The 24,027-nt window shown below is 40.4% G+C and overlaps 1 protein-coding gene across 1 annotated transcript in view; it reads right to left on the minus strand.

The window, feature by feature from the left end:
• CMYA5 (cardiomyopathy associated 5) overlaps positions 1-24,027 on the minus strand; it is a 49,437-nt gene that overhangs the window by 17,130 nt on the left and 8,280 nt on the right. Inside the window, exons 2-7 of the mRNA XM_074931722.1 lie at positions 12,036-23,385; positions 9,689-9,784; positions 8,749-8,982; positions 6,996-7,018; positions 5,000-5,121; positions 296-445 (exon numbers count right to left, since the gene is read on the minus strand). Of these exons, the coding sequence (XP_074787823.1) occupies positions 296-445; positions 5,000-5,121; positions 6,996-7,018; positions 8,749-8,982; positions 9,689-9,784; positions 12,036-23,385 (11,975 nt within the window). The remainder of the gene's footprint in view (positions 1-295; positions 446-4,999; positions 5,122-6,995; positions 7,019-8,748; positions 8,983-9,688; positions 9,785-12,035; positions 23,386-24,027) is intronic.

Consider the following 24,027-nt stretch of genomic DNA (forward strand, 5'->3'; position numbering starts at 1 on the left):
GGCCATTTCATAAAAGGGCACCTCAGCAGGGATGTTGCTGCTTCTCAGCAAACAACTGCTCTGCACTTTACAGACCATGGTATTTATCTTGCATTTTGGGGGACTAAGGGGAGGAGAAGGAACGGCATCTACCTCATGCTCTCTTCCACCAATAACCATTCTTAGTCATACACATGATGTCTTCACAGCCCCTCTTCTCTCTGCATCCTGGGCCTTCCCCTGCAGCTTGGCCTCCCCTCCCCCCAGACCAAAGCAGAAAGGACTCCCGCTGTCATGAAGGCAAGACCTCACGCACCTCCTGCATCTTTGCTAGCTTGTGGGTCCTCCATACAGTAGACCTGGAAGCAGTCTATGGCATCCCCATCATTCACAGCCCAGTAGACAGCAATGGAGGTGCTGGTGGCTGAGTCTGGTTCCTGAGGTATGACAGTTGGTGTCTGTGGGACTGAAAGGAAAGTCTCCTGTTGTTATTCACACTCCTGTATTTTCAGCCAAAGTATCTACAGGTTCAGGATGCAACCTGGTTTCTTACTTTCACTCAGGTTGCTTATTTCCACAGAACAAGTACAGCAAGTGAAATATGGAGTACTGGTGTAGTTTTAGAGCAGTAAGTCCTCCTAAACTAGGAACAGAAAATAGTAATTGCTTGATGTTGGAATCTGTCCATTTCCCTCACAGTCTGGTCCTAGTACTGGGACAACTTGAACCCAGAGCAACACATGTGCCTACGCCCATGCTCTTGGGATACTTCCCCATGGGGCGGGAACATCATGCAGGTGAGTCATGGCACAGCTGTTTCTGAACTCCAGCAGGCAGGCTCCCAGGGCTAAGGCAACGTTGGACACGCAGAGCTGTCATACAGCTCCAGCAATCTCTCTCCTTTCCCCAAGAGACCTGCTACCTTCAGTCACAGGGAGAGGTCTCCATCTCTGTGCTCCACTTTGAGGCACATGTGCTGATGAAAACCCAGGAGACCCCTGATAACTTCAGCACACCTCCTTAGAAAGGACAGAAAATACTGGAGCCTGAAGTAGGCTCCTTTGTGTGACAGACCCTGACTTGCAGCACAGGCACCAGAGGAGAGGACACACTATGAAGAGGATGCCTACAAAAGTGGAGACTGAAAGCATTTGTTTGTAGCAAAGAGCATGGGATAGCTCACTGTTGGGGAGAATGAGCTTGCAGAAAAAGAAAGCCTTCTCCAAAGACAGATGTATCTAGCCAATCCCAAAAAGGTGGGCAGAGGAAAGGACCAGTCACACCAGGAAGGGATTAACGCAGTGTGTCAGATCCACTGACAATGACAGAAGCAGGGACGTGCTTTAGGCAAAGGAAGGCTCTAACAACACTGGGGAGCAGGAGGCTCCCCAGAGCCTTGGGTCGACCTCCATCCAGAGGTGGATTCCTTCTGCAGCTGCACAACTAGGTGCTCCTGCCTGGCATGGTCATTTCTTCACAGACCCAGGGGACAGAGAATCCTTGGTGCGCAGGTGAACCTGAGCTCTGCCAAAGCACATGAACCTCATGGGACAACCAGAAGCACCCCTCACACAGAATGTTTTAAAGACCTCCAAAGGTCCCCACATTTCATTTAAACTTTGTCTCCTGATGGGCACAGATCCATCCCTCATGAGACATTGTTCCATCCTATGATTAAGGCTTAAAAGAAAAGGAGGGGAAAAAAGAAGCAAAAAGCCCCAAAAGATGTTAATTGTTAAAGTGATTAGAGGGAATGAAAATACATGGTTTTATTTCTTCACCCAGTAAATTTCCATATTGCATGAATTCTCTTAGAATCTCAGCAGAAAGCTTTCGCTTTTTTTCAGTTATCTTCACAGTAATGATGATGATCCCCTGTGGCATGAACAAGGCAAATGCAGATGTGGGCTGTTTCCTCATGATTTGTACAGACAGCTACCAGTACAGTAGGATTACATCTGCTTCCCATTGAAAAAAAACCACATCCTTCTCACTGCTAAAAACAACTGCATTTTGTCTTTTGACTGTATATGGAGCTGGTCAGTTTAAAAATTGATTGTCTTTAGGAAAACACTTCCTCTCAGTGGACCTGGTGGGGAAACCAGCTTTTTTTTCCCTCTGATGTTGCCTAGAAACTGTTATTTATGATCACAGAAACCCCACAACTGCAAGATTTATTATTATGCCAAATCTGAACAGACGATAGCTTAAAGAATTAAACTTCTGGAAAAAAAAAGTTATAGATCAAAATTCAGTTTAGTAACATTGAGAAACATTGGATTTCTAACTTCCTTTTGCACAATCTGAATCAAACTTTTGAAAGGAAGTAATTTCAAAGCAAAAAGTTGAACTATTTTTTTCAAAACCACAACATTCATGTGTTATCAAAGTACTGGTCCCTTTAAAAAAGGATTTTAAAAATAAGTGAGATATTTGCACCATAGGTTTGACAAAATCATATTTTTTAACAGAAAATGTGACATTTTCTCATCAGTTCAGTTTTCATGGAAGTGCTGTGAAGAAAATTTTTCCTTCATAATACTTAATCTCTACAGCCCTCAGGAGAAAAAAATTGTTTTATAGATATTTATCCCTTTCCAATGTAATGAAAGATAACATTTCCTTGGCTTTGTGGACTTGAAGGAGAGCAGTTACATTCTTCTGTGACTCTAATGGAAGATTGTTACAATCAGCAAAGGTCCTCACCTTCTGGTATAAAAGTGCAGGACTCATGGTAGGCTTTGGAAAGAATATATTTTTTTAAATTTTTAAGTTATTCCACTCTTTTTGTGACAGAGCCTAGGTTCCAATATGTTCAATGGCATGCTGCAAGTGGTTTTTATGCTTATGGATTTGTTAATGGGTGTGGCTTACATGAAAGAAGGAAGAATTTGAGGGAAAAGGGTTTTTCATTAGTGGATATGAAAAATTTGGAAATGGAGGGAGTTTTGAAGGAAAGATGTTTCTGAAGTGGTGAGAATGAAGTTCTGTCAAACTGTTTAGGTGAGATGTTGGGGGATGTGGTGTAGGGGAGAACTTTGTAGAGTCGGGCTGATGGTTGGACTCAGTGATCCCAAGGGTCTTTTCCAACCTGAATGATTCTGTGATTCTATGTTCAGTAAAATACTATACTTTCTGAAGAAAAAAAAAATGTGAATAGGAAAAATATGGCAAATTCACATGGATTTCATCAAATGGCTTCAGTTTTAAAAAATCTGAGAGTGTCTGACATTTGCTTCCAGTATGTGATAACTGATGTACTCAAGGCATTCAATTCCAAATAAAGTTTCAGGTAGGCATTTACACCTATTTTTCTTCAGGAAGGGTGTAATCTTGAAAAAAAAAAAAAAAGTTTTGTCTACTGCTCACCAAAGAAAAAATCACAATAGCAACTGAAATACTTGGTAGTGGAAGTGAAGAGTGAAAACAAGATATTTTAGAAAGAGAAAGTGAAGAAGGTATAAAGGATGAGGAGCTCTGAAGGTTGCTTGCTAGTGAACAGTCATTCATTTCCAGTTTGTCAAAGCAAACTGGTCTGGAGCCATTTGGTGTTCAGCAAACACAGTAGCTAATGCAAATCAAATCAAAAAGCAGATTTCAGAAGTTCAGGGAAAAATGTGTTGGAGTGACTTGTGGGAAAAGGAAACACCACATGTCAAAATGGGTCTATTCTCCTGGATGACCTTGCCATTAGGTAGCAGCCCAGAAGGAAAGAATGGCTGCACTCATGGACCTGCAAGAGTAAGTTTAGGAACTAAACCAAGATACATAGCACACCTGCACCACTAAGTTAACTCTGACTGAGAGTGGGTTACAAAAATACCTTTTTATCTGACTTCCTAAAAAAATGACACAGAGATAACGCTACATGAACAAGTGCCTGTCCAACTTCACCTGAGAAGCTTTGAATGCCACAGGCAAATTCATACAAATCTGACAAGGATGTTAAGTCTCAGAGATATTCAGTTCCTCTAGGTCTAATAAAAGTAGTGGTGTGGAAGAGAGACAATCTCCCCATAGTGACACTGCTGAGTGTGCTGAGTTCTTACTAGACACCAGAAAGTCTGTGCAAGGCAGCATTTCTCCAATGTCCCATTAGGCACCTGAAAATCCAGCCAGGAAACAAAGCACCTTAGGGAAATTAATGCTCTGGCTCCAGGGCTTAGGGACCAAACATGTGAGGAAGAGGCTTTGCTTGAAAAGCCAGAGAGACTATGATGGTGGTGGTACGTGTGACGGTGAATGGGAGGTCACAAAGAATGACAGTGAGATAGATGCAAAATCCCTAAACAATCCTCTTGAGAAAGAAACACGAGTGAGACCACATAATCAGGAAAATGAATCCACAGATTGGTGCTGACAAACTCTTTACTGACAGCTGTCCAGATCCAGATAATTTCTATAGGTGTATGAACAGGCAGAGCAGAAAGCCCATGCAGACAGACTTTTTACAGGACATGAACTATCAGACAGAGATATATAAACCCCTTTATCACGTGCAATTTTCATTGCTGCCCTCTGAAGCAGAGGCTGTTTCCAGCAACAGTTAACTACTTTCCTTCCATGTCCCTTGTGGGTTTCAGGTGCCTCCATTCACTTGGCACAAGCCCAGGGACCTCAGCTATCAGTCAGGAGCTGCTCTCCTCCCCACACCAGCGATGCTGAGGCTGCCCCCTAGAGGAAGAGAGCTCAGGAGACCCTGTGATTACCTTTTCTGCAAGGGAACAGTAACTTCTTTAGCCCTGGGACATTTACAGACCTTCTGTTAGTCTGAGGCACAGATACCTGAAATGATGCAAGAATCCCCCACTTTAGTACCTTTCCCTCTGTTGCTCATCTTAGTGTCCTACTATAAGCCAAATGCCTGTGCACAATTAGACTTCATTTTACATTCAACTCTGATTACTAATTACATGGTTTGCAAATTTATACTTCTCAGATTCTGTTTTTAGCTTCCTAAAATTTCCAAAGCATTGCCAAAATGTTAGCTTTTGTAAAGAAAATATTCAGAGATTCTTACCAGCCACATGTTTTAAGGAGTGCTGGTTACTTTGTCCTGGACTGTCCGCATAGCGCTCAAATAGTGAAAAAGCACTGGGCACCTTTTCTAAAGAGAGGGTAGTATCCATTGCAGAAAGTAACCTATTTGTGGAAGAAAACACTTAGTTGTCTATATAAATCCCTTGTAGCATCACACAGTTTTCCAAAGGCCAGAAGCAAAGACCATGCAATGTACATTTCTCAACGTATTTCCCATGAACTTGAGGAAAACATGCAAGAAGAAGTCGTTCCCCTATTTAGAACATTTAGACCTACTGAGATTTTGGATCAGGAGCATGGTGAGAGTGCATATGGTCTGCATACACTTAACCATGAGAACGTGAGGATTTGAAGTTCACAGCAAGACTCCCAAAAGCACAAGGGTTTGGACTTACTAACACAGTGTCTTTAAAGATTACAAACCTTAGAGCTAAACTATAGCAGCTGACTTCAGAGACGTAATGTAAAGCAGCTGCTTGTGGTAAGCAAAAAAACCATGAGAAGGAAGATAGATTCCACTTAATTAGCCCATATTTGCTGAGTTTATTACAGGAAAAAAAACCCCAACATATTTTTAACTCTGATGCAGAAGCAGCTTCAAGGAAATTAAAGATTTTTTTTTCCCAAGGCAACTGAATTTTACCTTTCTCCCCTTCTTTTTTCTCAGTCACTGAAGGAGTTTATGCATAATCTTAACAAAGCACAACAAATATATAATATACTTTCTTTAGAAAAACATGTACTGTTATACAGACTTGTTCTTAACCTTTTTTAGTAAGTCAGGTATTATCAAATAAAGTAATAATAAAACCCATGCACAAAACTTTAAGTTTAGTGTGTAAGTAAACAAGTAAGACCAAGTATGCAGAAAGCCTTGGAAAACTATTTTGTTGCATTATACCTGCTCTATTCTTATGCAATAAACAACATGCAGATATGTGGCCAAACTCTCACAGTTTGACAAGTGAGTCCAAATTTACAGTCCTAATTCTGCAGATTAATAGGAACCATGAGGGGGTGTTTGGCACACTCTCTTCAGACCACTCTTCTGGGGTTGTAATTTGACCACAAACTGGAACCCTTGTATCATTGTTATACCCCAGTCTATGTCAACATGTATATTGCTGTGATGGCTGAAGCAGCACTGACAAGGGTATGTTTGATATACACACAGCTCAATGCCCAGGCCCTCTGGACAAAGTCAGCAGTGGTGGTGTGGGCAAAGCATGTTTGGGGCTTGCACAGGAGGAGGTGCAGCCAGCCTGCCAGAATATTTCTAGTTCACATTGAAAAATTTATTGGGGAAATATGGGCTTATAATCAAACACTTCTCTCATAAAGGATGGGTCTCATCAAAATTACTCCCTTGAGGAAATCACACATGGCAGATAACTGTTTGCAATTGTATGTATTGCCTGGTATGTACAGGTGGGCCAGGATGCAGCTGTGATGAGGTACCAGCCCTCTGATATATCCTGAATCAGGCAGTGCGGATGAAGAGGCATGGGAAAACATCAGTCTATAGTCTCCTGGTAAGCCTTTGGAAGCTACTTAATCTCTTTTTTTTCCAGAATGCATTCAGAAATATAGTCCAACAACCCCATCCATGCGAGTGACACTTTGCATTATAACCTTTCTGAGACCAGGTAATTCAGAACCAGACAAGTGAAAAAAAAAGGACATATCTGTGATGTCTAAGAGATGGAAGCATAGTCAAAATGCTTTTTAGTTTATGTGTGTATAATAATAACTGCAAGGAACATCTGTTTAAAAATGTCTATGTAGAGACATTTCAAAACCAGTCCATTACAGCAATAAGTATAAAACCGCTTCTCTTAATTTCATTATTTGAAAAGTTTATAAAAGTAGCTATGAATATTAGCAGTGTGTTTTCAAAACTTGCAAATACTAAATGAAGCATCCAGCATGCTAGGCCTAGTACTCACTACAGTGCACTTAACACATACTTCATATACCTTTTATTCAATTCTTTAGATGACTAGAGGAGGAAAAAAAGAAATGTATTAACAGTTTTCAAAACCCTGAAAATGTTGAAGAGACACTCATCTAACAGTCTTGCTACTCTCCAGAGACATAAAATACACATGGCTTGATTGACTTGATATTATCTGGGATGATGCTTATTCACAACAGCAGAGAATTTGGTTCCTTAAGAATATTCCACTTCAAAGTTCTGTCTCAGCAGGCTATTAGAGTCTAAATCTGGTTTTAAGATCCCAAGGGGTCAGTATTAAATGTCCAGGTTTAAAGACCAGAGCACAGTCAAATACTTTCTTAAACCAAAGCTTTTACAGAAAGAAATCACCTGCACATTAAGGACACTTAAATCCAAATTCTGTCTTTCATAACTCCTTATTACTAGAAGCTGGGTGAGATTTGTATTCATGGAGTGAGAGTTTCTCCCATGCTCCATGAATCTTCAGCTAACGTTTCCTGGCTCTTGGAAAGAGAAGTTCCTGTCCTATCACTAACAGAAATGAGGCATGGAATCTAATAATTTTCACACCCCATGAAAGAATTTCAGATTACCAAGTTATATTTTTGCCAAAGCACTGATCCAGTACCTCACAAAGTTCAGGAAACTTTTCATCCATCACAAAATGCCACAGCATTCACTTGGTTATAGGATACTAAGACATTGTGTAGCTTGGATCATGGGAGCAAGCCAAATATTGCTCCACCATTTCTATAATTGCTGGTATATGGGCTGTGGGCTTGTATTTGGAAAGCTGTTTTATTTTGCATAAATGATCAGTCTTTAGACAGTAATTTGATCTTTTCATTTCTTACATCCCAGGATAGTTTCTCTGCAGCTTCCAGACTACGTGCTACTTCAGTAACAGGAGAAGATTATTGTCCCAGAAAACCCATCCCCTTCAAGACTGCTGACACACTTCTATAGAGTAGAAAGTGCCACGGCTTACTTCCAGACAAGTCTTGCAGCACAAGAACAGTCTTGGAGGACCCGGGCATTAATTATTAAGCTGCAAGACTCTCTGAAACCAGTTTATGACTGATCAGTGTGCGAGCTAGGTAACTCCAGTCATGCAGATTGACAAGGGATGTTTTTTACCTCCAGGAAGGACATTACAAACATGCACACCACATGCACATTCCTAAACCTAGCCCTTGTCATGGTTTAACCCCGGCCAGCAACTAAGCACCACACAACCACGCACTGTTTTTCAGCAGTAAAGATTTATCACAGCCTCAATAATTTGAGTGCATAACAACTGTCTGTGTCAGCTCATTGAAAAAAAAAAATCAAATATGAAAACCCCGCAATCCAACAAGTCTGCTTTGAATAGTTTTCAATTACACTTTCTTGTTTCACTTTCATCATTCATAAAGTAAAGTACCTTTCACTCTAACATTTCTTACTCCTCAGTGGATAATTAATTCTAGATAAATTATCTAACTGCCTCTTAGCCTTCTCTTCACAAAACAAAACAGAACTATTTTTAATGGCATAAATCATGTTTTCATACTGTGCGTCATCTTTTCAATTCTCTCTGAGCATTCACATGAAAAAAGCAAGGGATCTAGCAGTTCCAGAGTGGAAGAGCTGATCTTGCAGAATTTAACTATCTTAAAAAAAAAAACAAACCCAAAAGGAAAGTAAATAACTCATTCTCAGACTAGGTATAGTATAAGTGCTTTCATAACTAGTATCACAAAAGCTACAGTATGAATGCCATTTTCACTTACATTTAGGAAAACAAACCCATCGAGTTCTTCCATTTCTTTTACTGTTGTTTCCAAAGTTTCCTTCGCTGAATCAACAGTTTGCTGGAAGTTAATCATCTGCTCATACAGGTACTCCATTTTCATGTTTTTCACTTCCTCAAAGTTCTCTGATTTCTCATCATATTGTGCTACCACTTTTGTAAGCATCTCTTCATTCTGCTTTTCCAATAACTCTGCATTTTTCTTACAGTTTTCCTGCAAAATATAAACAGATGTAAATTGATTTGCAGAATAAAATTACAACATTTAATGAATACACAGGACTTCTCAATTACCCATACATGAGACATCCACCAGACTCCTTCTGAAATCCTGACAAGAGAACTTTATTTCTGTAAGCAAGATCATCTGGGAGAAATAACACTAGAGAAATACATTAAAAACAATGGCAGTATTTCTTTTTTACTGTTTAAAATTAAACTTCTATATTTAAGCACTGAGACAGGAAGTCTGACTACAAAACAGGTAAAAATCCATACCTTCAACTGAAATTAATACAGCCCTCAAGGCTTAAGAGCTTGGACATTAAGAACTTAAGACAATGGTCAACTCATTTATATGCTTCACACAGGTTTCTAAATAAGGACACAAACAGTGCGAGGTTTTTATAAGCATAAAAAAAAATACGGGAACTTTTTTCCTCCAGTGCTTGACAGTCACACATATTGGCAATAATGTGCAAAAAAAAAAAAAAAAGCAGCATTTGGCAATAATGTGCAAAAAAAAAAGCAGCATTTTTCTTCCCCTAAAGTTAACACCTTCCAGTGGGGGAAGTAAATTTGAGGACTGGAGAAACAGCCCATTTTAGTGGAAGCAGTGACACTACAAAACAAGGCAAGCATATCTTAGAAGTAATTTTGTAGAAAGAAAGTAAACTAATGTGATAAAACACTGGACTTACCTCAACAGAGTTAAACAGTGATTCAATATCACTCACAAACTCTTCAATCTTCATTGACTTTTCTTCCAGTGCTATTAGCAATTCACTTAACTGATCCTGAAATTTAAAATATTTCAGTAACAAGCATCTTCTTCTATAAAGTTTTTACATGCAACTTACATTAGGTGAATTATTTTTTTGTTTTGCCATGATCCACCACTGGAACGATTGCTAAATTAAGTTCAAGTATCACCCTGGCTACAAAGACAACTGCAGAAATAGCAACTGCAACAGACACAAAACTGGTTTTGAACCAGAAAAAGTGAGCTCAGTTCAACAAGGTGCTGAGTGTCTCTACAAGTTGTTAAACGTTATGAATTCCAGTGCAGCTTTGCTAAAGACAGAGGGTACTCAAAACCTCATGAGGGTTCTCAAGAGATCACAGAAACAAACCCATAAAAAGGAATATAATGCAGCTAATTATGAGGCTAATACATTATGCAGTGTCATGATTTTTTAAAATAGAATTTTAAAGATATTTCCTATAAACAAGAATTCATCAAAACCACTGATTGAACTAGATGTAGAAACAAAAGCAGTCCAAGGGACAACAGGCATCAGAGATGACTCAGAACTTTTTCTTAGTCCTTCTTGACCTTTTGTGAAAGCAAGCTGGACATCTGCTCTGGTGCAATCTTAGTTCTAATTAGCTAGCATAAATCTAAAAGGAAGGTTAACTTTTTGGTAACAGCTTCCTATTATGGTAAACTTTTACAGCTAGATCTGTTGAAATCTTGCGTATGACTTTCCATTAATTATAAATGTCACATTGGACTGTACCATTGAAAGCTCACTTTATAAATATTCAGGGTAAATAATCAAGATTTGGAGGCAAATTGCCGTTTCTCAAGATAACCTATAAAATCTGATGGATGTCATCCATCGCTCATTTCATTTACTGTGAAGCTATGTTTCTGTAGTTAAAGTTCAGGCAATAAGCATTTTGCTGTCTTAATGTTTTCTCAGTGATTATACAGAAGTAACAAGGAACGTACAAATGCCATCTCAGGGTAACCTGAGCCCTGAGTGCTACAAATCATGTGACGCCAAACCTGTGTTGTGGCCAGATTTAATACTGGCTTCATGACCATGTTCCTCAGCCAGGGAGTGATATCACAGGATCTTTATTTGCTGCTTAACTCGGCTTGCTGCAATGTAGGTACATGCAAGGATGTCTGGGGTCTGTGACTTTATTACTGGCTAATTGTCACTTCTAAGCCAAGCAGGAATGGCCCTATGTAAAAAGCAACTCTGCTGTCATACACCTGCACATCATGGAAAGAGTTTGTGAATAGATATCAGAAATTGCCACATTGACTCCTACTTTTAATTTATCTCTTTTGCTTATGAGTTAACATAAAGATAACATAAATACCATCAAAACAAGGCCTTCTGGAATTTCAGTGAAATTACACAAAATCTGAATTACCATCAACCAAATACGTGCCAGGAAAGAGAGCTCACCTTTCAGATACTGGGGTGAGACTAAATAGCTGGTAACCCAGAAAAGAGCATCTGTATACTTGTACATGAACAAATCTGATACGGGAAAAGTGAGACATCACTAACAGAACTGTACATTTTAATGAAGAACAGCTTCCACAGAAATGAAAGCATTTTCACTAGTATCAATAGCAAAGGACTAGGCTACTGAAATGGAGGGCATTTTTATCTATCTTTTACAGTGGCACAGCTTAGAGATAGTGGGAAGTAGGACTTGCTAAACTCTTTCCAGTGCTAGAGCTAAAACACTGTTGGCACAGATGAACATGAACTGAACAGAAAATGAGGATGGTTTCAGAAAAACAGTGTAGTGTAAACTGTGTAACTCGTCTAACATCTCTGAGCAACCAACACATGCAACTGGGACAGGGAACACTCTATGATGATACTGGTCTCCACATATGGAGGATTCTGTACCTTGTCAAGTGAAATATGTTGCTGTTACTAAAATTTTATTTTCTAGAAACAACACTCTTCCCATTTCTCACTCTACACATACAAACCAGAATAAACTCACACACGTGAGAGGGCTAAAAGATGGAAAATCTGTTAACAGGTACATATAAACAAGGTCATTCAAACTTCTGAATAAATAAAATACAAGCTTAGAAAGCCTAGGACTCTAGAGAATATCTTAATAAGACAGTCTCCCTTCAAGATCTCTAACAGGTGCTTAGGAATAGTTTTTATTTTATAGATACCGTGACTTAGCCTCTGGAGTGCTCTCTGAAACCTCTCCCTTGACAAAACAGGTCTGGAGAAATTACCCTCAGTAGCTCCTTCCCTAACCCAAATTAATTCTTACCTTCATCTTGGTTGCAGCATCATCTAGTGTTGTGACTTCATGGTCTTTATGTTCTCCAAAAAGCTTGTCAATAGCAGATATTGGGCATTTGCAGTGGTAACAGTATGTGTCTGCTGGCACTTTCTTCAGTTCTCTCTGTGGGCTCTCAACTTGAGGAATGTTTGTTGCAGATTTTTCAGGATACATCAGCACAAAGCCTGAATCTTCAAGCTCAACAGGCATTCTTTGCTCTGGCTCATTAACAAATTCATAACTATCACCAGCATGCTCAGAAGAGTCCCTGTCTTCAAATAATAGCTCCTCATGTGTTAATTGAGATGATATTTCATCTTGCAAAAGTTCTTCTTGTGTAATCACATCGTAGTCCATTGACTCAGCAAGATCTTCATAAACATCAGGGTGCTTCTCCTCTTTTTGCCAGTTTGGCTTCTCTGTTTGCTGAATGCTAGGGATACAGGAAAGATTTTCCTGAGTATACAGAACATCTTCACTGTCTTCAACAGGAGTCCTGACATATGGGATGTACTTTTCCATTTGAGGAACTGCTGTTATGTCATGCTGTTCTTCCTGCTTATTACCAGCTTCTTGATATGCAGCTCCCTGATAATCCACTAGTTGACTTGATTGCTCTGGCAACTCCTCAGTTGTTTCTACAGGTACATTTTCTTCTTCTCCTTGTTCAGTGGCATCAGTTCTCATACCTGAAAGAATTACTCTGCTTCCAAAAGGAATAGCATGCGTTGGTTTACAAATTGTTGCTTGAATGTCACTGTCAACCTGGGCTTTCTCACTCTTCACAACACCCCTTCCTGGCAGAACCTCAGTCCTGACACACTGAACATCACCAGACCCCTGCTTGTGTTTGTCCTCTGAAGTCTGAACTGAAATTCCTCCACTAAAAGACTCATCCTCTGGTATCTGATCCTTTTGAGGCCTTATGGCCTTACTTGGAATTTCATCTTTAAGAATGTATTTTTCAAAATATATTCCCGTTCCATCATCTGTGTCTGAATTTCTACTAGGGAAAGATGCATTAGAATTACCACTTTCCTCATCAGAGGGTGTCTCATCCTTTGTCTTTTCTCCTACTGCTTCTGCGTAGAGGTCCTTGTACATAAATGACAGAGCAGGTGGCTCCTCTAGAAGCTCTGGGTTAACTGCAGCAACAGTGGTAGGGAACAACAGAGATCGTTCTAGCACGCCTTCTTCCGAATCAAAGAGCGGGGTCCCTGGTGACTTTTGTTCATCTTCTATATTTGTAACCTTTTTACTGCTAATATCGATTGATTTCTGCAGATGTAAAGGTTTTGGAGCATCTGCATAGGACTGCATTTTGTTTTCTCCTTTCGCAGTACCATAAAAGACTTCATCAAGATCCTCAAGTAATGAAAAATCCTCTTCCAAAGTATCTACCTCAGTGCTTTCTTTAAAAGACACGGCTTCTCCCACAGGTTCATTGGGATCTTCTGTCACATTAAACAATGAACTTGGTCTTTCAAAATGTGGCTTAATTGGGGTTTTGTCATCAATTAATGTATATTTTTCAAAATAATCCATATCGGCCATACCATTACTAGGATCCAATACTGCACTATTATTGTTTTCTGGTAACACAGGATTTTTTTCTTGTGTTCCTCCAGCTTCCTCAACATGATCATTTTTGACCAAATCTTTTAGTTCATGGCTTGCAGGCTTTCCCAACACCGAGCCTTCTGAAATTTCTGCGGCTGTCCCAGAAGCTAGGGGTCTATGGCCATCATCAGCTAATTTTCTGTTAAATGAAGGGTTTGTTTCCAAGTATTCCAGTTTATCTGGCATGTGTTCACTTTCTTCTTGATCAACAGAAGAAATATGTGCAGGAGCATGAATATTGAGTATCTCATAACCTTCTGATATTATATTAAAAAGATCTTTTTGTTCAGTAGTCCCTGGAACATGCTGACTGTCTTCTACAGTGCTCACATGTTCCATTTCTTCCTCTTCTCCATGTTCCATTTCTTCCTCTTCTCCTCTCAGGTAATGTTCAGGCACTTCAGACACTTTGTCCACCTCTGGATGTTGCATTACTTCAATTTTTGCACACTCTGAAGCTTTGTTTGGACCTGGGTTATTTCCTACCAGAGATGGTAAATCATACCTTTGCGTTCTGTGACTAGTGTCCGAGGACCTTCTGTGGGAAACTTTGCTTGACACTGAATCAGAAACTCTAAACGTATGCACTTTATTCTTTGTAGTGCCATGAACTGTAAGTTCTGTGCAACGTTCAGCTGGGAATTGTTTTGATTCAAAATGAGAAGCTTCATCTGGAGAAAGCTGAATTCCTTGCCTGTCTACTTCTGCAGCTCTTATTGGACTAATTGAATGAGTTTTCACCTCTTCTGCCAGCCAGCTAGCTAGCCCAAAAGATGGAATATCTGGATTGTGCTTTTCATCAGAACTAGAGCTAGCAGACTTCATCTCTCCTGAAGAAAGGCTGCCCCGTTCACCAGAATAATGCTGAGGTTTTTGTAGCACCATTTCATAAAGAAAATCCGATGAAGCAGCTCCCAGATGCTCTAAGGATGTATGCTTCTGGTCTGCAAAATATTGATGCATTTCACGTCTATCCTGTCCTTCAGTATAAATGCCTGAAACTATGTCAGGTTGCTTTCCAAGCATGCCTACTACATCAGATAAAGATGATGGCATATTTTGTTTCTCTTCATTGTTAGTGAAAGCCACTGATACTAATTTTTCAGGTAATGTATAAAAAGGAACAAATGAATCTGATGATACTGCTTGCTGGTCTGCTACAGCAGTCACTTTTGACTCTGTGGTCACCGACCTTGGCACTGCCTGAACATTAGGTTGCATTTCTTGCTTATCCTGCTCAGTAGTGAATTTGGGGGTACTTCTTAACTGCTCTGATGGCAAATAGTTTGTGTCCAACAAATGATCTGGAGATTCTTGCTCATCTTGGCCTTGTGTGTGTGTTAGAGACATACCTTCCGACCGCACTGTCTTCAAGCTTGCTGTTTTAGGTGAACAGAGTTGAACTTTTTGCAATTCTTTTTCATCATATGGTGGAATTACATGTTTGCACTCAGGTTGTGTAGACTTGGGAATAAGTGGCTGCATGTTTTGCTTTTCTTGTTCAGCAAGGGACTGTGTGGGAAACAAATACTCAGAGGCTGGTTTTGAATAAGGTGGAATTTCTTGCTGATACGTTTCATCCGCTGAATAAAATGGAACTGAAGGTTCAGAATCCAGTTGTGAAGGTAAAGTTAAATAATCTTGACTTTCTAGAGATTCTGCTTTATCTGTAGAATATGATAAATTTAATTGTTCAGATTCTAATTGCGTAGCTGTGTGGAAGTAATGTGGAGCCTGTTCTCTCTCTGTTTCAGGTAAAATTATGTGTTCAGCCTCTGACTGTGCAGCCACAGGCAAATGTAGATGATTTTTTTTATTCTCTGCTTCTTTTCTTGCAAAGAAGAAACCTGACTCAGGTTGGGCAGCTTCTGACTGCTCTGTTTTACAGTGCGTGTAAGATAAATCTAAGTGCTTGGGGGACAGACCTCCCTGAGGTGAGGACTTCGGACTTCCTTCTGGTTTTGCTTCAGAGACAGAATGTGAAACACCCAAAGCTACAGACACTGTTGGTTCAGGAAGAGTTGAATACAGTTGCCTTTTTTGTATCTCTGCTTCCTCAGTGGAAGAGGATAAATCTGGTTGTTCAGTTTCCAACTGAGCAGTTAGAGATGAAGTAGCCCCAGTGTCTTGCTCCTCTGAATGTCCTGCTCTCAGTGGGGCTGTTTCATGCTTTTCTCCTTTGTCAGTAGGATTTCTTAAATCTGATTGTTCAAAGTCCAGTTGTGCAGTTCCCAGCTCCTTGGTTCTGTCAAACATACGTGATACAGATGGTGTTTCTGGTTGCTCTGTTTCAACAACAGAGTACTGCAAATTACTGCATTGGGCTCCATCCTTCCACTCCATTTCACCTGTGAAATATGATGTCTCTGGATGCTCCAGCTGGGCAGTCTGTGATTGCTCTGCTTTGGTATGGGAGTACAATAAATCTGGTCGTTTAATTCCATGAATCTCTGCTTTGCCAAGAGAATATGACAAATCTGGACATTTTGATTTTAGTCCTTCTGATTGCAAATGTTCTATTCTTCCTGTGGAATATGAAAAATCAGAAGGCACAAACTCTGCTTGTGCAGTTTCCTGGTTTTCTGTTTTGGTAAGTGAATGTGATAAACCTGGTTTCACTGGGTCTAATTGTGAAGCTGGTTTCTGTTTTTCTTCACCAAGGGAGGGCAAAAAACCAGGGTAGGCCATTCCCTTTTCCTCTAGTTTGCTGAAGGACTCCAAAAGCTCTGGCTGTTGCAGTATTTCTTGGGCAGATTGTGAGTGGTCTGATTTGCCAGCTGGATACAATAAATTCATTTCTTCTGCCTTCAGTTGTTCAATTTCATGGTGCTCTTGTCGACCAATAGAAAATGACAAATCTGGATAGTCTGATTTTTGATGGGGAGCTTCCTCTTCTGTTTCTCTAACAGGGTAAGACAGCTGCAGATGTTGCAACTCTGGCAATACCATTTCTTGTTCTCTTTTGCCAGAAGAATACAACAAACCTGTATGTTCCAGTTCACATTGCACAGTTTGTATTTCATCCGTATTATCAAGGGCATATGTTAAATCTTGTTGCTCTAAGTCCATTTGTCTTCCTTCTTGTGACAGTGTTTTGCAAATGGAATATGATAAACTGGGAAGTTCCTGCTCTGGATGTGTCATTCGTTGCTCTGTTTTTCCAGTAGGATGAGGTGTTACAAGCTGCTCTGATTTCCATTGTGTAGCTGGTGGCTGCTCTAATTTGTCACTGGAATATGACATATCTGGACGCTCAACCTCTGTTTGCGCTGTTCCTCGTTGTTCTGTTTTGCCAGTGAAATGGAGCAAGTCTTGATTCTCTGCTTCCTCTTGAACAGTTTGTTGTTGCTCTCTCTTCCCAGGGTAAGATGATAAATCTGTTTGTCCTAATCCAAGTTGCAAGGTTTCTTGGTGCTGTGTTTTATTAGTAGAATATGATAAATCTGAATGCTCCAACTCTTGTTTCACCATTTCTTGCTGATCTTTTTTCCCAGAGGAATACAAGAAGTCCGGGAATTCCCCTTCCAGTGGGGCCCTATTTAGTTGCTCTGCTGTGCCATGAGAACTCGAAAACATTGGCTGTTGCAATTTCAGTTGTACTGTTTCCTCTGGGTATAATGTATAGCTTCCCCTCTCCTGTTTGACCTCCAGTCGTGCACTTCGCTTTTCTTCACTAACAGGAGATAACAAATCAGGGTGCCGTACTTTGCCCAGGGCATCCGAGATGTCTGGATGTTCAGGCTCCAGTGGGGCAGCCCATGATGGCTTTGTTTTGACAGAAGAATGGAACAAATCGTGTTCTTTCAGCTCTGGATGTCTTGTATGAGGCTCTGCTGTGCCAACAGAGAATGACAAATCTGCATGTTCTGATTTTGCTTGGGATTTTTGCAGTCCTGTTTTCCCCATAGAGCACTGGAGCTCAGGGTGTTCTGCCTGCATTTCTACACGTTCCCACTGCTCTTCTTTCCTGAGAGATGATGAAAAATTACCTCGCTGTTCTTGTTCTGGTTGAAACTTTTCTTGTTGCTGTACTGTGCTGGCAGAATGCAATAAATCTGGATACTCCAAATCCTGCTCAGCAATTTGAGATTGCTGTATTTCACCAATTGAACATGATAAATCCATTATTTCTGCCTCTGGTTGTATGATTTCATGGTGTTCTAATCTGCCAGCAGATAAATCTGAACAGTTTGATTTTGCGTGTGCAGTTCCTTGTTCTGCTTCACTAACAGAATAAGATAACTGCAAATGTCCCAATTCTGGCTGTGCTTTCTCACCTTGTGCAGGTTTTTTGAAAGAATGCAAGCAGTCTGGCTTCTCTTGCTCTGTTTTGCCAGGCCAAGATGATAGATCTGGTTTTCCTAACACCGGTTGTGTAGCTTCTTGTGTTTGTGTTTTATCAATAGAATATGATAAATCAAGATGCTTTGGCTCTGGTTTTGCCATTTCTCTTTGCTCTGTTTTGCCACTATTAGATGGAGCTACTAGTTTCTCTTTTGCAGCTTGTGGATGCTCTTCTCTGCTGACAGACTGTCCCTCATCAGGGCATCCCAAGGCTGTGTGCTCCATCCTTCGCTGCCCCACTTTGTTGGCAGGGGATGCCAAGTCTGCATGGCCCAGCTCCAGCTGGGAAGGTGGGAGTTCCTCTGTTTTGTCATGAACGTACAATGCATCTGGCTGTTCCAACCCCAGCTGGGTCATTTTCTGCACTTTGTTTAGGGAACATGCTAGACCAGAGTGTTCAGGTTTCAGCTGTGCAGTTTGCAATCCTCCTGCTTTTAAAACAGAATAAGGCAAGTCAGGATGTCCCTGCCCTGCTTCTGCCATTTCTTCTGCTACTTCTTCTGTATCCACAGAATGGGCCAAATGGGGTATTTCCACTTCTGGACAAACTATCTTCTGTTCTGCTTTTCCTAAGAAATAAGTTTGCTCTGTTTCTTGTTGTACTCTTTGTTGCACCTCTGCGTTGTCCAGATGATATGTCACATCAGGGTTCTCTGCCTCTTGTGGGGCCATTTCATCATCTGGCCTGTCAATGGAAAATGATAAATCTGGTTTTTCCAAGTCCTCCTGGGCATGTTTTAATTGCTCTGTTTTACCAGGAAAATGTGATAACTTTTCTTGCTCTACCTGCAGTTTCGTGGTTTCCTGCTGCTTTTCTCTGCCAGCAGTAATTTTTCTTTGTTTCTGATCCAACAGTACTACTTCTTGTTGTTTTGTCTCATCAGTGGAATGTGACCAATCAGGATGCTTCATTTCCCATGTTGCAATTTCTGACTCATTTGCTTTTCCAGGGGAATATGTCAAATCTGGATGTTCTGACTCTGTTTGTGCAGTTGCTGGAGAAGCTCTTTTTCTGGCCACTTTAGGCATTTCTTGTTGTTTAGGTTCAAACTCTTGAGCAGCTTGCTCTTTGGCTTTACCAAAGGAAAGTGATAAATCTGGATATTTTGAATCCAGTTGTGAAGTTTCTTGCTGGTTTCTATTGCCATAAAAACACGACAGATTTGGGTATTTAGATTCCACTTCCGTACTTTCATCTTGTGCTGCTTCACCAAGGCTTCCTGGTGAATCCAAATGTTCTGATTGTTGTTGTGTTTCTCCCATGGAGTATGGGAGCTCTGGATGTCCTGAATCCTGCTCTGTGATGTTGCCTTGTTTTGCTTCACCACTGTTGCCTGAAAAATCTGGACATTCCATCACCAGCGGTGCAGTTTCTTGTTGCTTCAAACAAAATGGTAAGGTTGGATGTTTCAACTTCTTCTGTTGTTCAGCTTCATGAAAGAAATATGACAGATCTGGATATTCTGAACTTATTTCCATTTCCAGTGGATCTTCTTTTCCACTGGAAGATGGCAAAGATGTTTGTTCTAGTTCTGGATGTACTATTTCTGGTTTCTCTGTTTTGCCAGTAAAACATGAAAAAAATGGTTGCTCTGATTCGTGTTGTGTAATTTCCTCCTGCATTTCTGTACTTACATAAAATGTCTGTTCTGGGTATGTCGGCTCTGCTTGTGTTTCTTCTTCCATTTGTTCATGTAAAGAATATGGCACAGACGGATGCACTATTTCTGGCTGAGCTATTTCTTGCTGTGCCAAATTAATTTGGTCTATGACCTGCAGCTCTTCTTTCCCCCAGGTTTCTGACAAATCTGAATATTCCTTTTCCATAACTTTTTGTTGGACTGTTTTCTGCTGTTCTAGCTCTCTTCGTACTATATCTTGTTCTTCCATTCTGCCAGAGGAATATGATATATCTGGCAGGGCCACATCCAGTGGTGGTGTTTCCTGTTGCTGACTACCAGCAGTGGAACAGAAGGAAAGCAACTCCTCCTGCTCCATTTGTACCATTTTCCAGGGCTTTGTTCTGTCAGTCGACTGTGAAGACCCCAAAGATTCTGACTCCACTCCTTTTTGCATTACTTCTCTAGTGGCAAATGAGAAGTCCCTATTTTCTGAAACTAGTTGTACATTTGCATATTGCTCTGCTTCACTAATAAAATATGATGGCTCTGAAACTTCCAAGTCTCTTTGTACAATTTCTTGTGCTGTTTCCCCCTGAGAATATGGTGAATCTCCTTGTTCCAGCTTTGGTTGCAATGTTTCCTGTTCTGTTTTGCTAGTGGAGTATGAAGTCTCCGGCTGTTCTTCCCTCAGCTGTGAGGTTTTATGCTGCTGTTCTTTTTCAGTAGAATATGACAAAACTGGATGGTCTGACTGCGGTTGAGAAGTTTCTCCTTGCATTCCCTTGGCATAGGAACACGGCTTACCTCCAGGCTGGGAATCCTGCTGTACAGGCTGCACCTGTTCTCCTTTGTCACCAAAATATGGTGTAAGAGAACTGTCTAAATCTGCCTGTGTCAGTTCTTGTTGGTTTGTTTTATTCATGGGAGATGGTAAACCTGAACTTGCTGTTTCTAAGTTCCCTGCTTGCTGTGTCTCAGCTCCTCTGGTGGAATGAAATATATCTGGATGTACCAACTGGAGTTTTGTAGTGCTTTCTTTTTCTGCTTCTTCCATCAAACATGGTAAATCTGAAGGCACCAGCACAAGCTGTGCTGTTTCTTCTTGCTCTGCTTCTTCAGGGGAATAAGACTCTGGTTGTTCCAGTTCAAAAGGAACAGATTTTTGGTTTTCTGTTTTTTCCCTGGAAGATGAAAACTCCTGATGTTCTATTTTCAGCCGTGCGCTTTCCAATTCCTCCCCTTCTTCCCTGGATAAAGAAAAGTCTGGATGACCTATCTCCTGCTGTGCACTTTCAGATTCCTCCATTTCTTCTCTGGAATATGAGAAATCTGGATGTTCTGCCTCCAGCTGTGCACTTTCAGATTCCTCCATTTCTTCCCTGGAAAAAGAAAAGTCTGGATGCTCCATCTCCATCTGTGTACTCTCTGATTCTTCTGTTTCTTTCTTGGAAAAAAATTCTGGATGCTCTGTCTCTAGTTGTGAACTCTCCATTTCCTCCATGGAATACAAATGCCTTGTATCCAGTTGGGCATGTCCTAATTCTTCTGTTTCTCCCTTGGAATATGAGAAATAGAGATGCTCCATCTCCAGCTGTGCTTTCTCTGATTCCTCTGTTTCTTTAACAGCAAAAAGTAGTTCTGGATTTTCTGTCCCCACTTTTGCGCTCTCCAATTCCTCTCTTTCTTCCCTGGAATATGAGAAATCTGGATGCTCTCTCTCTAGCTGTGCACTTTCAGATTCCTCCATTTCTTCCCTGGAAAAAGAAAAGTCTGGATGCTCCATCTCCACCTGTGTTCTCTCCAATTCCCCAATTTCTTTGCTGGAATATGAGAAATCTGATTGCTCCATCTCCATTTGTGCACTCTCTGCTTGTTTGTTTTTTTCAATGGAAGAATCAGGGTGATCCAAATCTACTGCTTTATTTATAGCTGAAGTTTTCTGAGTTTCTTCTGTTTCTGTATGAACAGGATATGAAATGCTGAAATATTTAGAATCTATCTTTTCAGGAATAGGTGAATTTAGTTTAACTCCTTGCTCCTCTGTTTCCTGAAGGGAGGAGGAAAAGTCTTGTTCAGACTTTGTTTGCTTCTCTAAGTGAACAGTTTGGGTTTCCAGTGGTGGTGTCTTTTGACCCTCCCTTTTTTCAGCAGAATACAATAGACATGAAGGCTCAGTTTCTGACAGTGCAGTTATTGGCGAGTGACACTCAGTTTCTTGCTTCTCTGTTTCATCTACAGAATGTGGTAAAAGCACGTGCTCAGACTCAGATTGTGCACTTTCTGATGACCGAGGAATAATATCTTCCTGTCTTATTTCAGATAGAGTGGAATATTTGGATTTAGCTGATGGAGCACTAGGTAAGGAAGACTGAACTGTTGACTTCTGTGCTTTCCCCTCAGGATGTTCTGACATGGATATTGTAGGTAAAATAGGCTGAGTACTTTGTCTGTCTAATTCATTAACAAAATCTGCTGAAACAGACTGTGGTGCAGAATTAGGCTGAATTTCCTGCTCCTTTGCTTCCTCCAGATGATCTGATGCTGTCATCAGGGAGTTGTCTGGTTTCTTGTTTGCATTTTCAGCTGAGGGAAGTGGCACTTGTTTCTCTGATTTATCATCAGACTCTAATGAAATGGACACTCTTCGCTCTGCTATTGATGCTTTGGATGCAGGTGAATGACTTTGTTCCTTCGTGGCTTCTTCAGGAGGCCAGGATTTCAGTGAATGTCCCAATACCTCATCTGGAGTCTCTGAAAGAGATGGTCTGTCTTTTCCTTCTTCATGTTGAAGAGTTGTTTCTGCACCAAAGCTTGAAAATCTGCTAGGTTTATCTTTCATTTTAATGGGTTTAGTATTTTCAGATGAAACATCATCTTTATTAGCAAGCCATTTTTCAAAGGGTGTTGTTGGTGAAGAATAACTTTGATCTGCATGTGCTGTGGGTTGTTGTCTTTGCTCCCTTCTTCTCTCCGATGGTGTTTCAAGATTTCTACTTCTTGCTCTCTGGTAAGGTTTTGGATGTGTTGCTTCTGAAAGTGAACTGAACTTCTGCAGTCTTTCTTTTACTGATGTATCAAGGAACTGTTCAGAATCCCCTGAAACTGAGCTACTTCTCTGGATACTGGTTTTCTCCAGTGTTTCAGGGGCTGGCCCCATCCTGCCAAAAATTGAGTTGAACAGCTGGATTCTGGCTTGTACTGGTCCTCCAAGGATCGGCCCTACTTTCCTCAGTCTGCTCTCTCTAAATATTGATCTTATCGGAGCACGTTTTACTGGCTCTTCTGCGACGTTCTCTAGATCTTCTTTGTCATCCAACATGTCCTCATCTGTGTCTTGTGCTTCCACCTGCTCAACATTCAACACGGAGGCTTGCACATCTCCTAGAACAGTTCTTGTTTCTTGCCTCTGCATTCCAGAAGAGTCACGTTTTTTATTGCTCTGGCGTCCCTTCAGGCTTGTAGCTATTGGCACCCTATTTGAAGCTTTGCACTTCCTTTTCCGAACAATCTTACCCTCGTCCATAATAAAGATTACTTTTCCTGGAGGAGAACCTACTGGTGAACTTTCCATACTGTAAAGATCAGAAGTTGTACTAGTTTCTGAGGCCCAGGGAGTAGAACATCTGCTCGAGCTGGTTTCCCAGGTTATCCCACTGTCTTCACTTTGAACAGTTACCATAGAAAAGGAAGGGTTAGTCATGATGTACTGCAGCTTGGGTTTCACATCTTCACTTTGGATAAGATCTTTTAAACTAAAACCAAAAAGAACAAAAGAAAATAAAAGCTGTAAAAACACACAACATTAAATTATTGCACTAAAACCTAAATTTTTGCATTAAAGCAAAAATACTTTTCAAAGTCATAAAACTACTGCATGTGCATAGATTTTGAAACACAAGCATAAATAAAGTCATATTTCATTTGACAAATGTATTGTAGACAAATTCTTGTAAAGCTTCATGTTGCAAGGTTAGTTCAATGAAGGGGAGGTGTTTAAATGCTCTTGACAATGCAGGAAAACCAGTCTTTGATCTGACCTTCTTTTGCCGGTGTGAGATTGAGCTGATTCTGGAACTATTCGCCAGTGCGTGGTTATCTCACAGCATAATTTAAACCTTACATTAAACACTTAGAAGATACTGTCAGTGTTTTAATAGCACCCACACTTGCTTTGCTCAAGTGTAAATGATTATACAATGCTCAAAGGAGCAGAGAATCTATCTCTAGTTTGTAACTGTCTTCTCATATGTTTCTTCCTCTAAGCACTTCACATATTTAAGAAAGTAATTTAGAATACATTCAACAATAAAAATATACCAAGTACTCCCCTAATAAAAAACCCCAATGTTCTATAAAGCTAACTTTAAACCTTATGATATGTAATTGGTGTACTG

Source organism: Athene noctua, chromosome Z (assembly GCF_965140245.1).
Source record: "Athene noctua chromosome Z, bAthNoc1.hap1.1, whole genome shotgun sequence".
Taxonomy (NCBI): domain Eukaryota; kingdom Metazoa; phylum Chordata; class Aves; order Strigiformes; family Strigidae; genus Athene; species Athene noctua.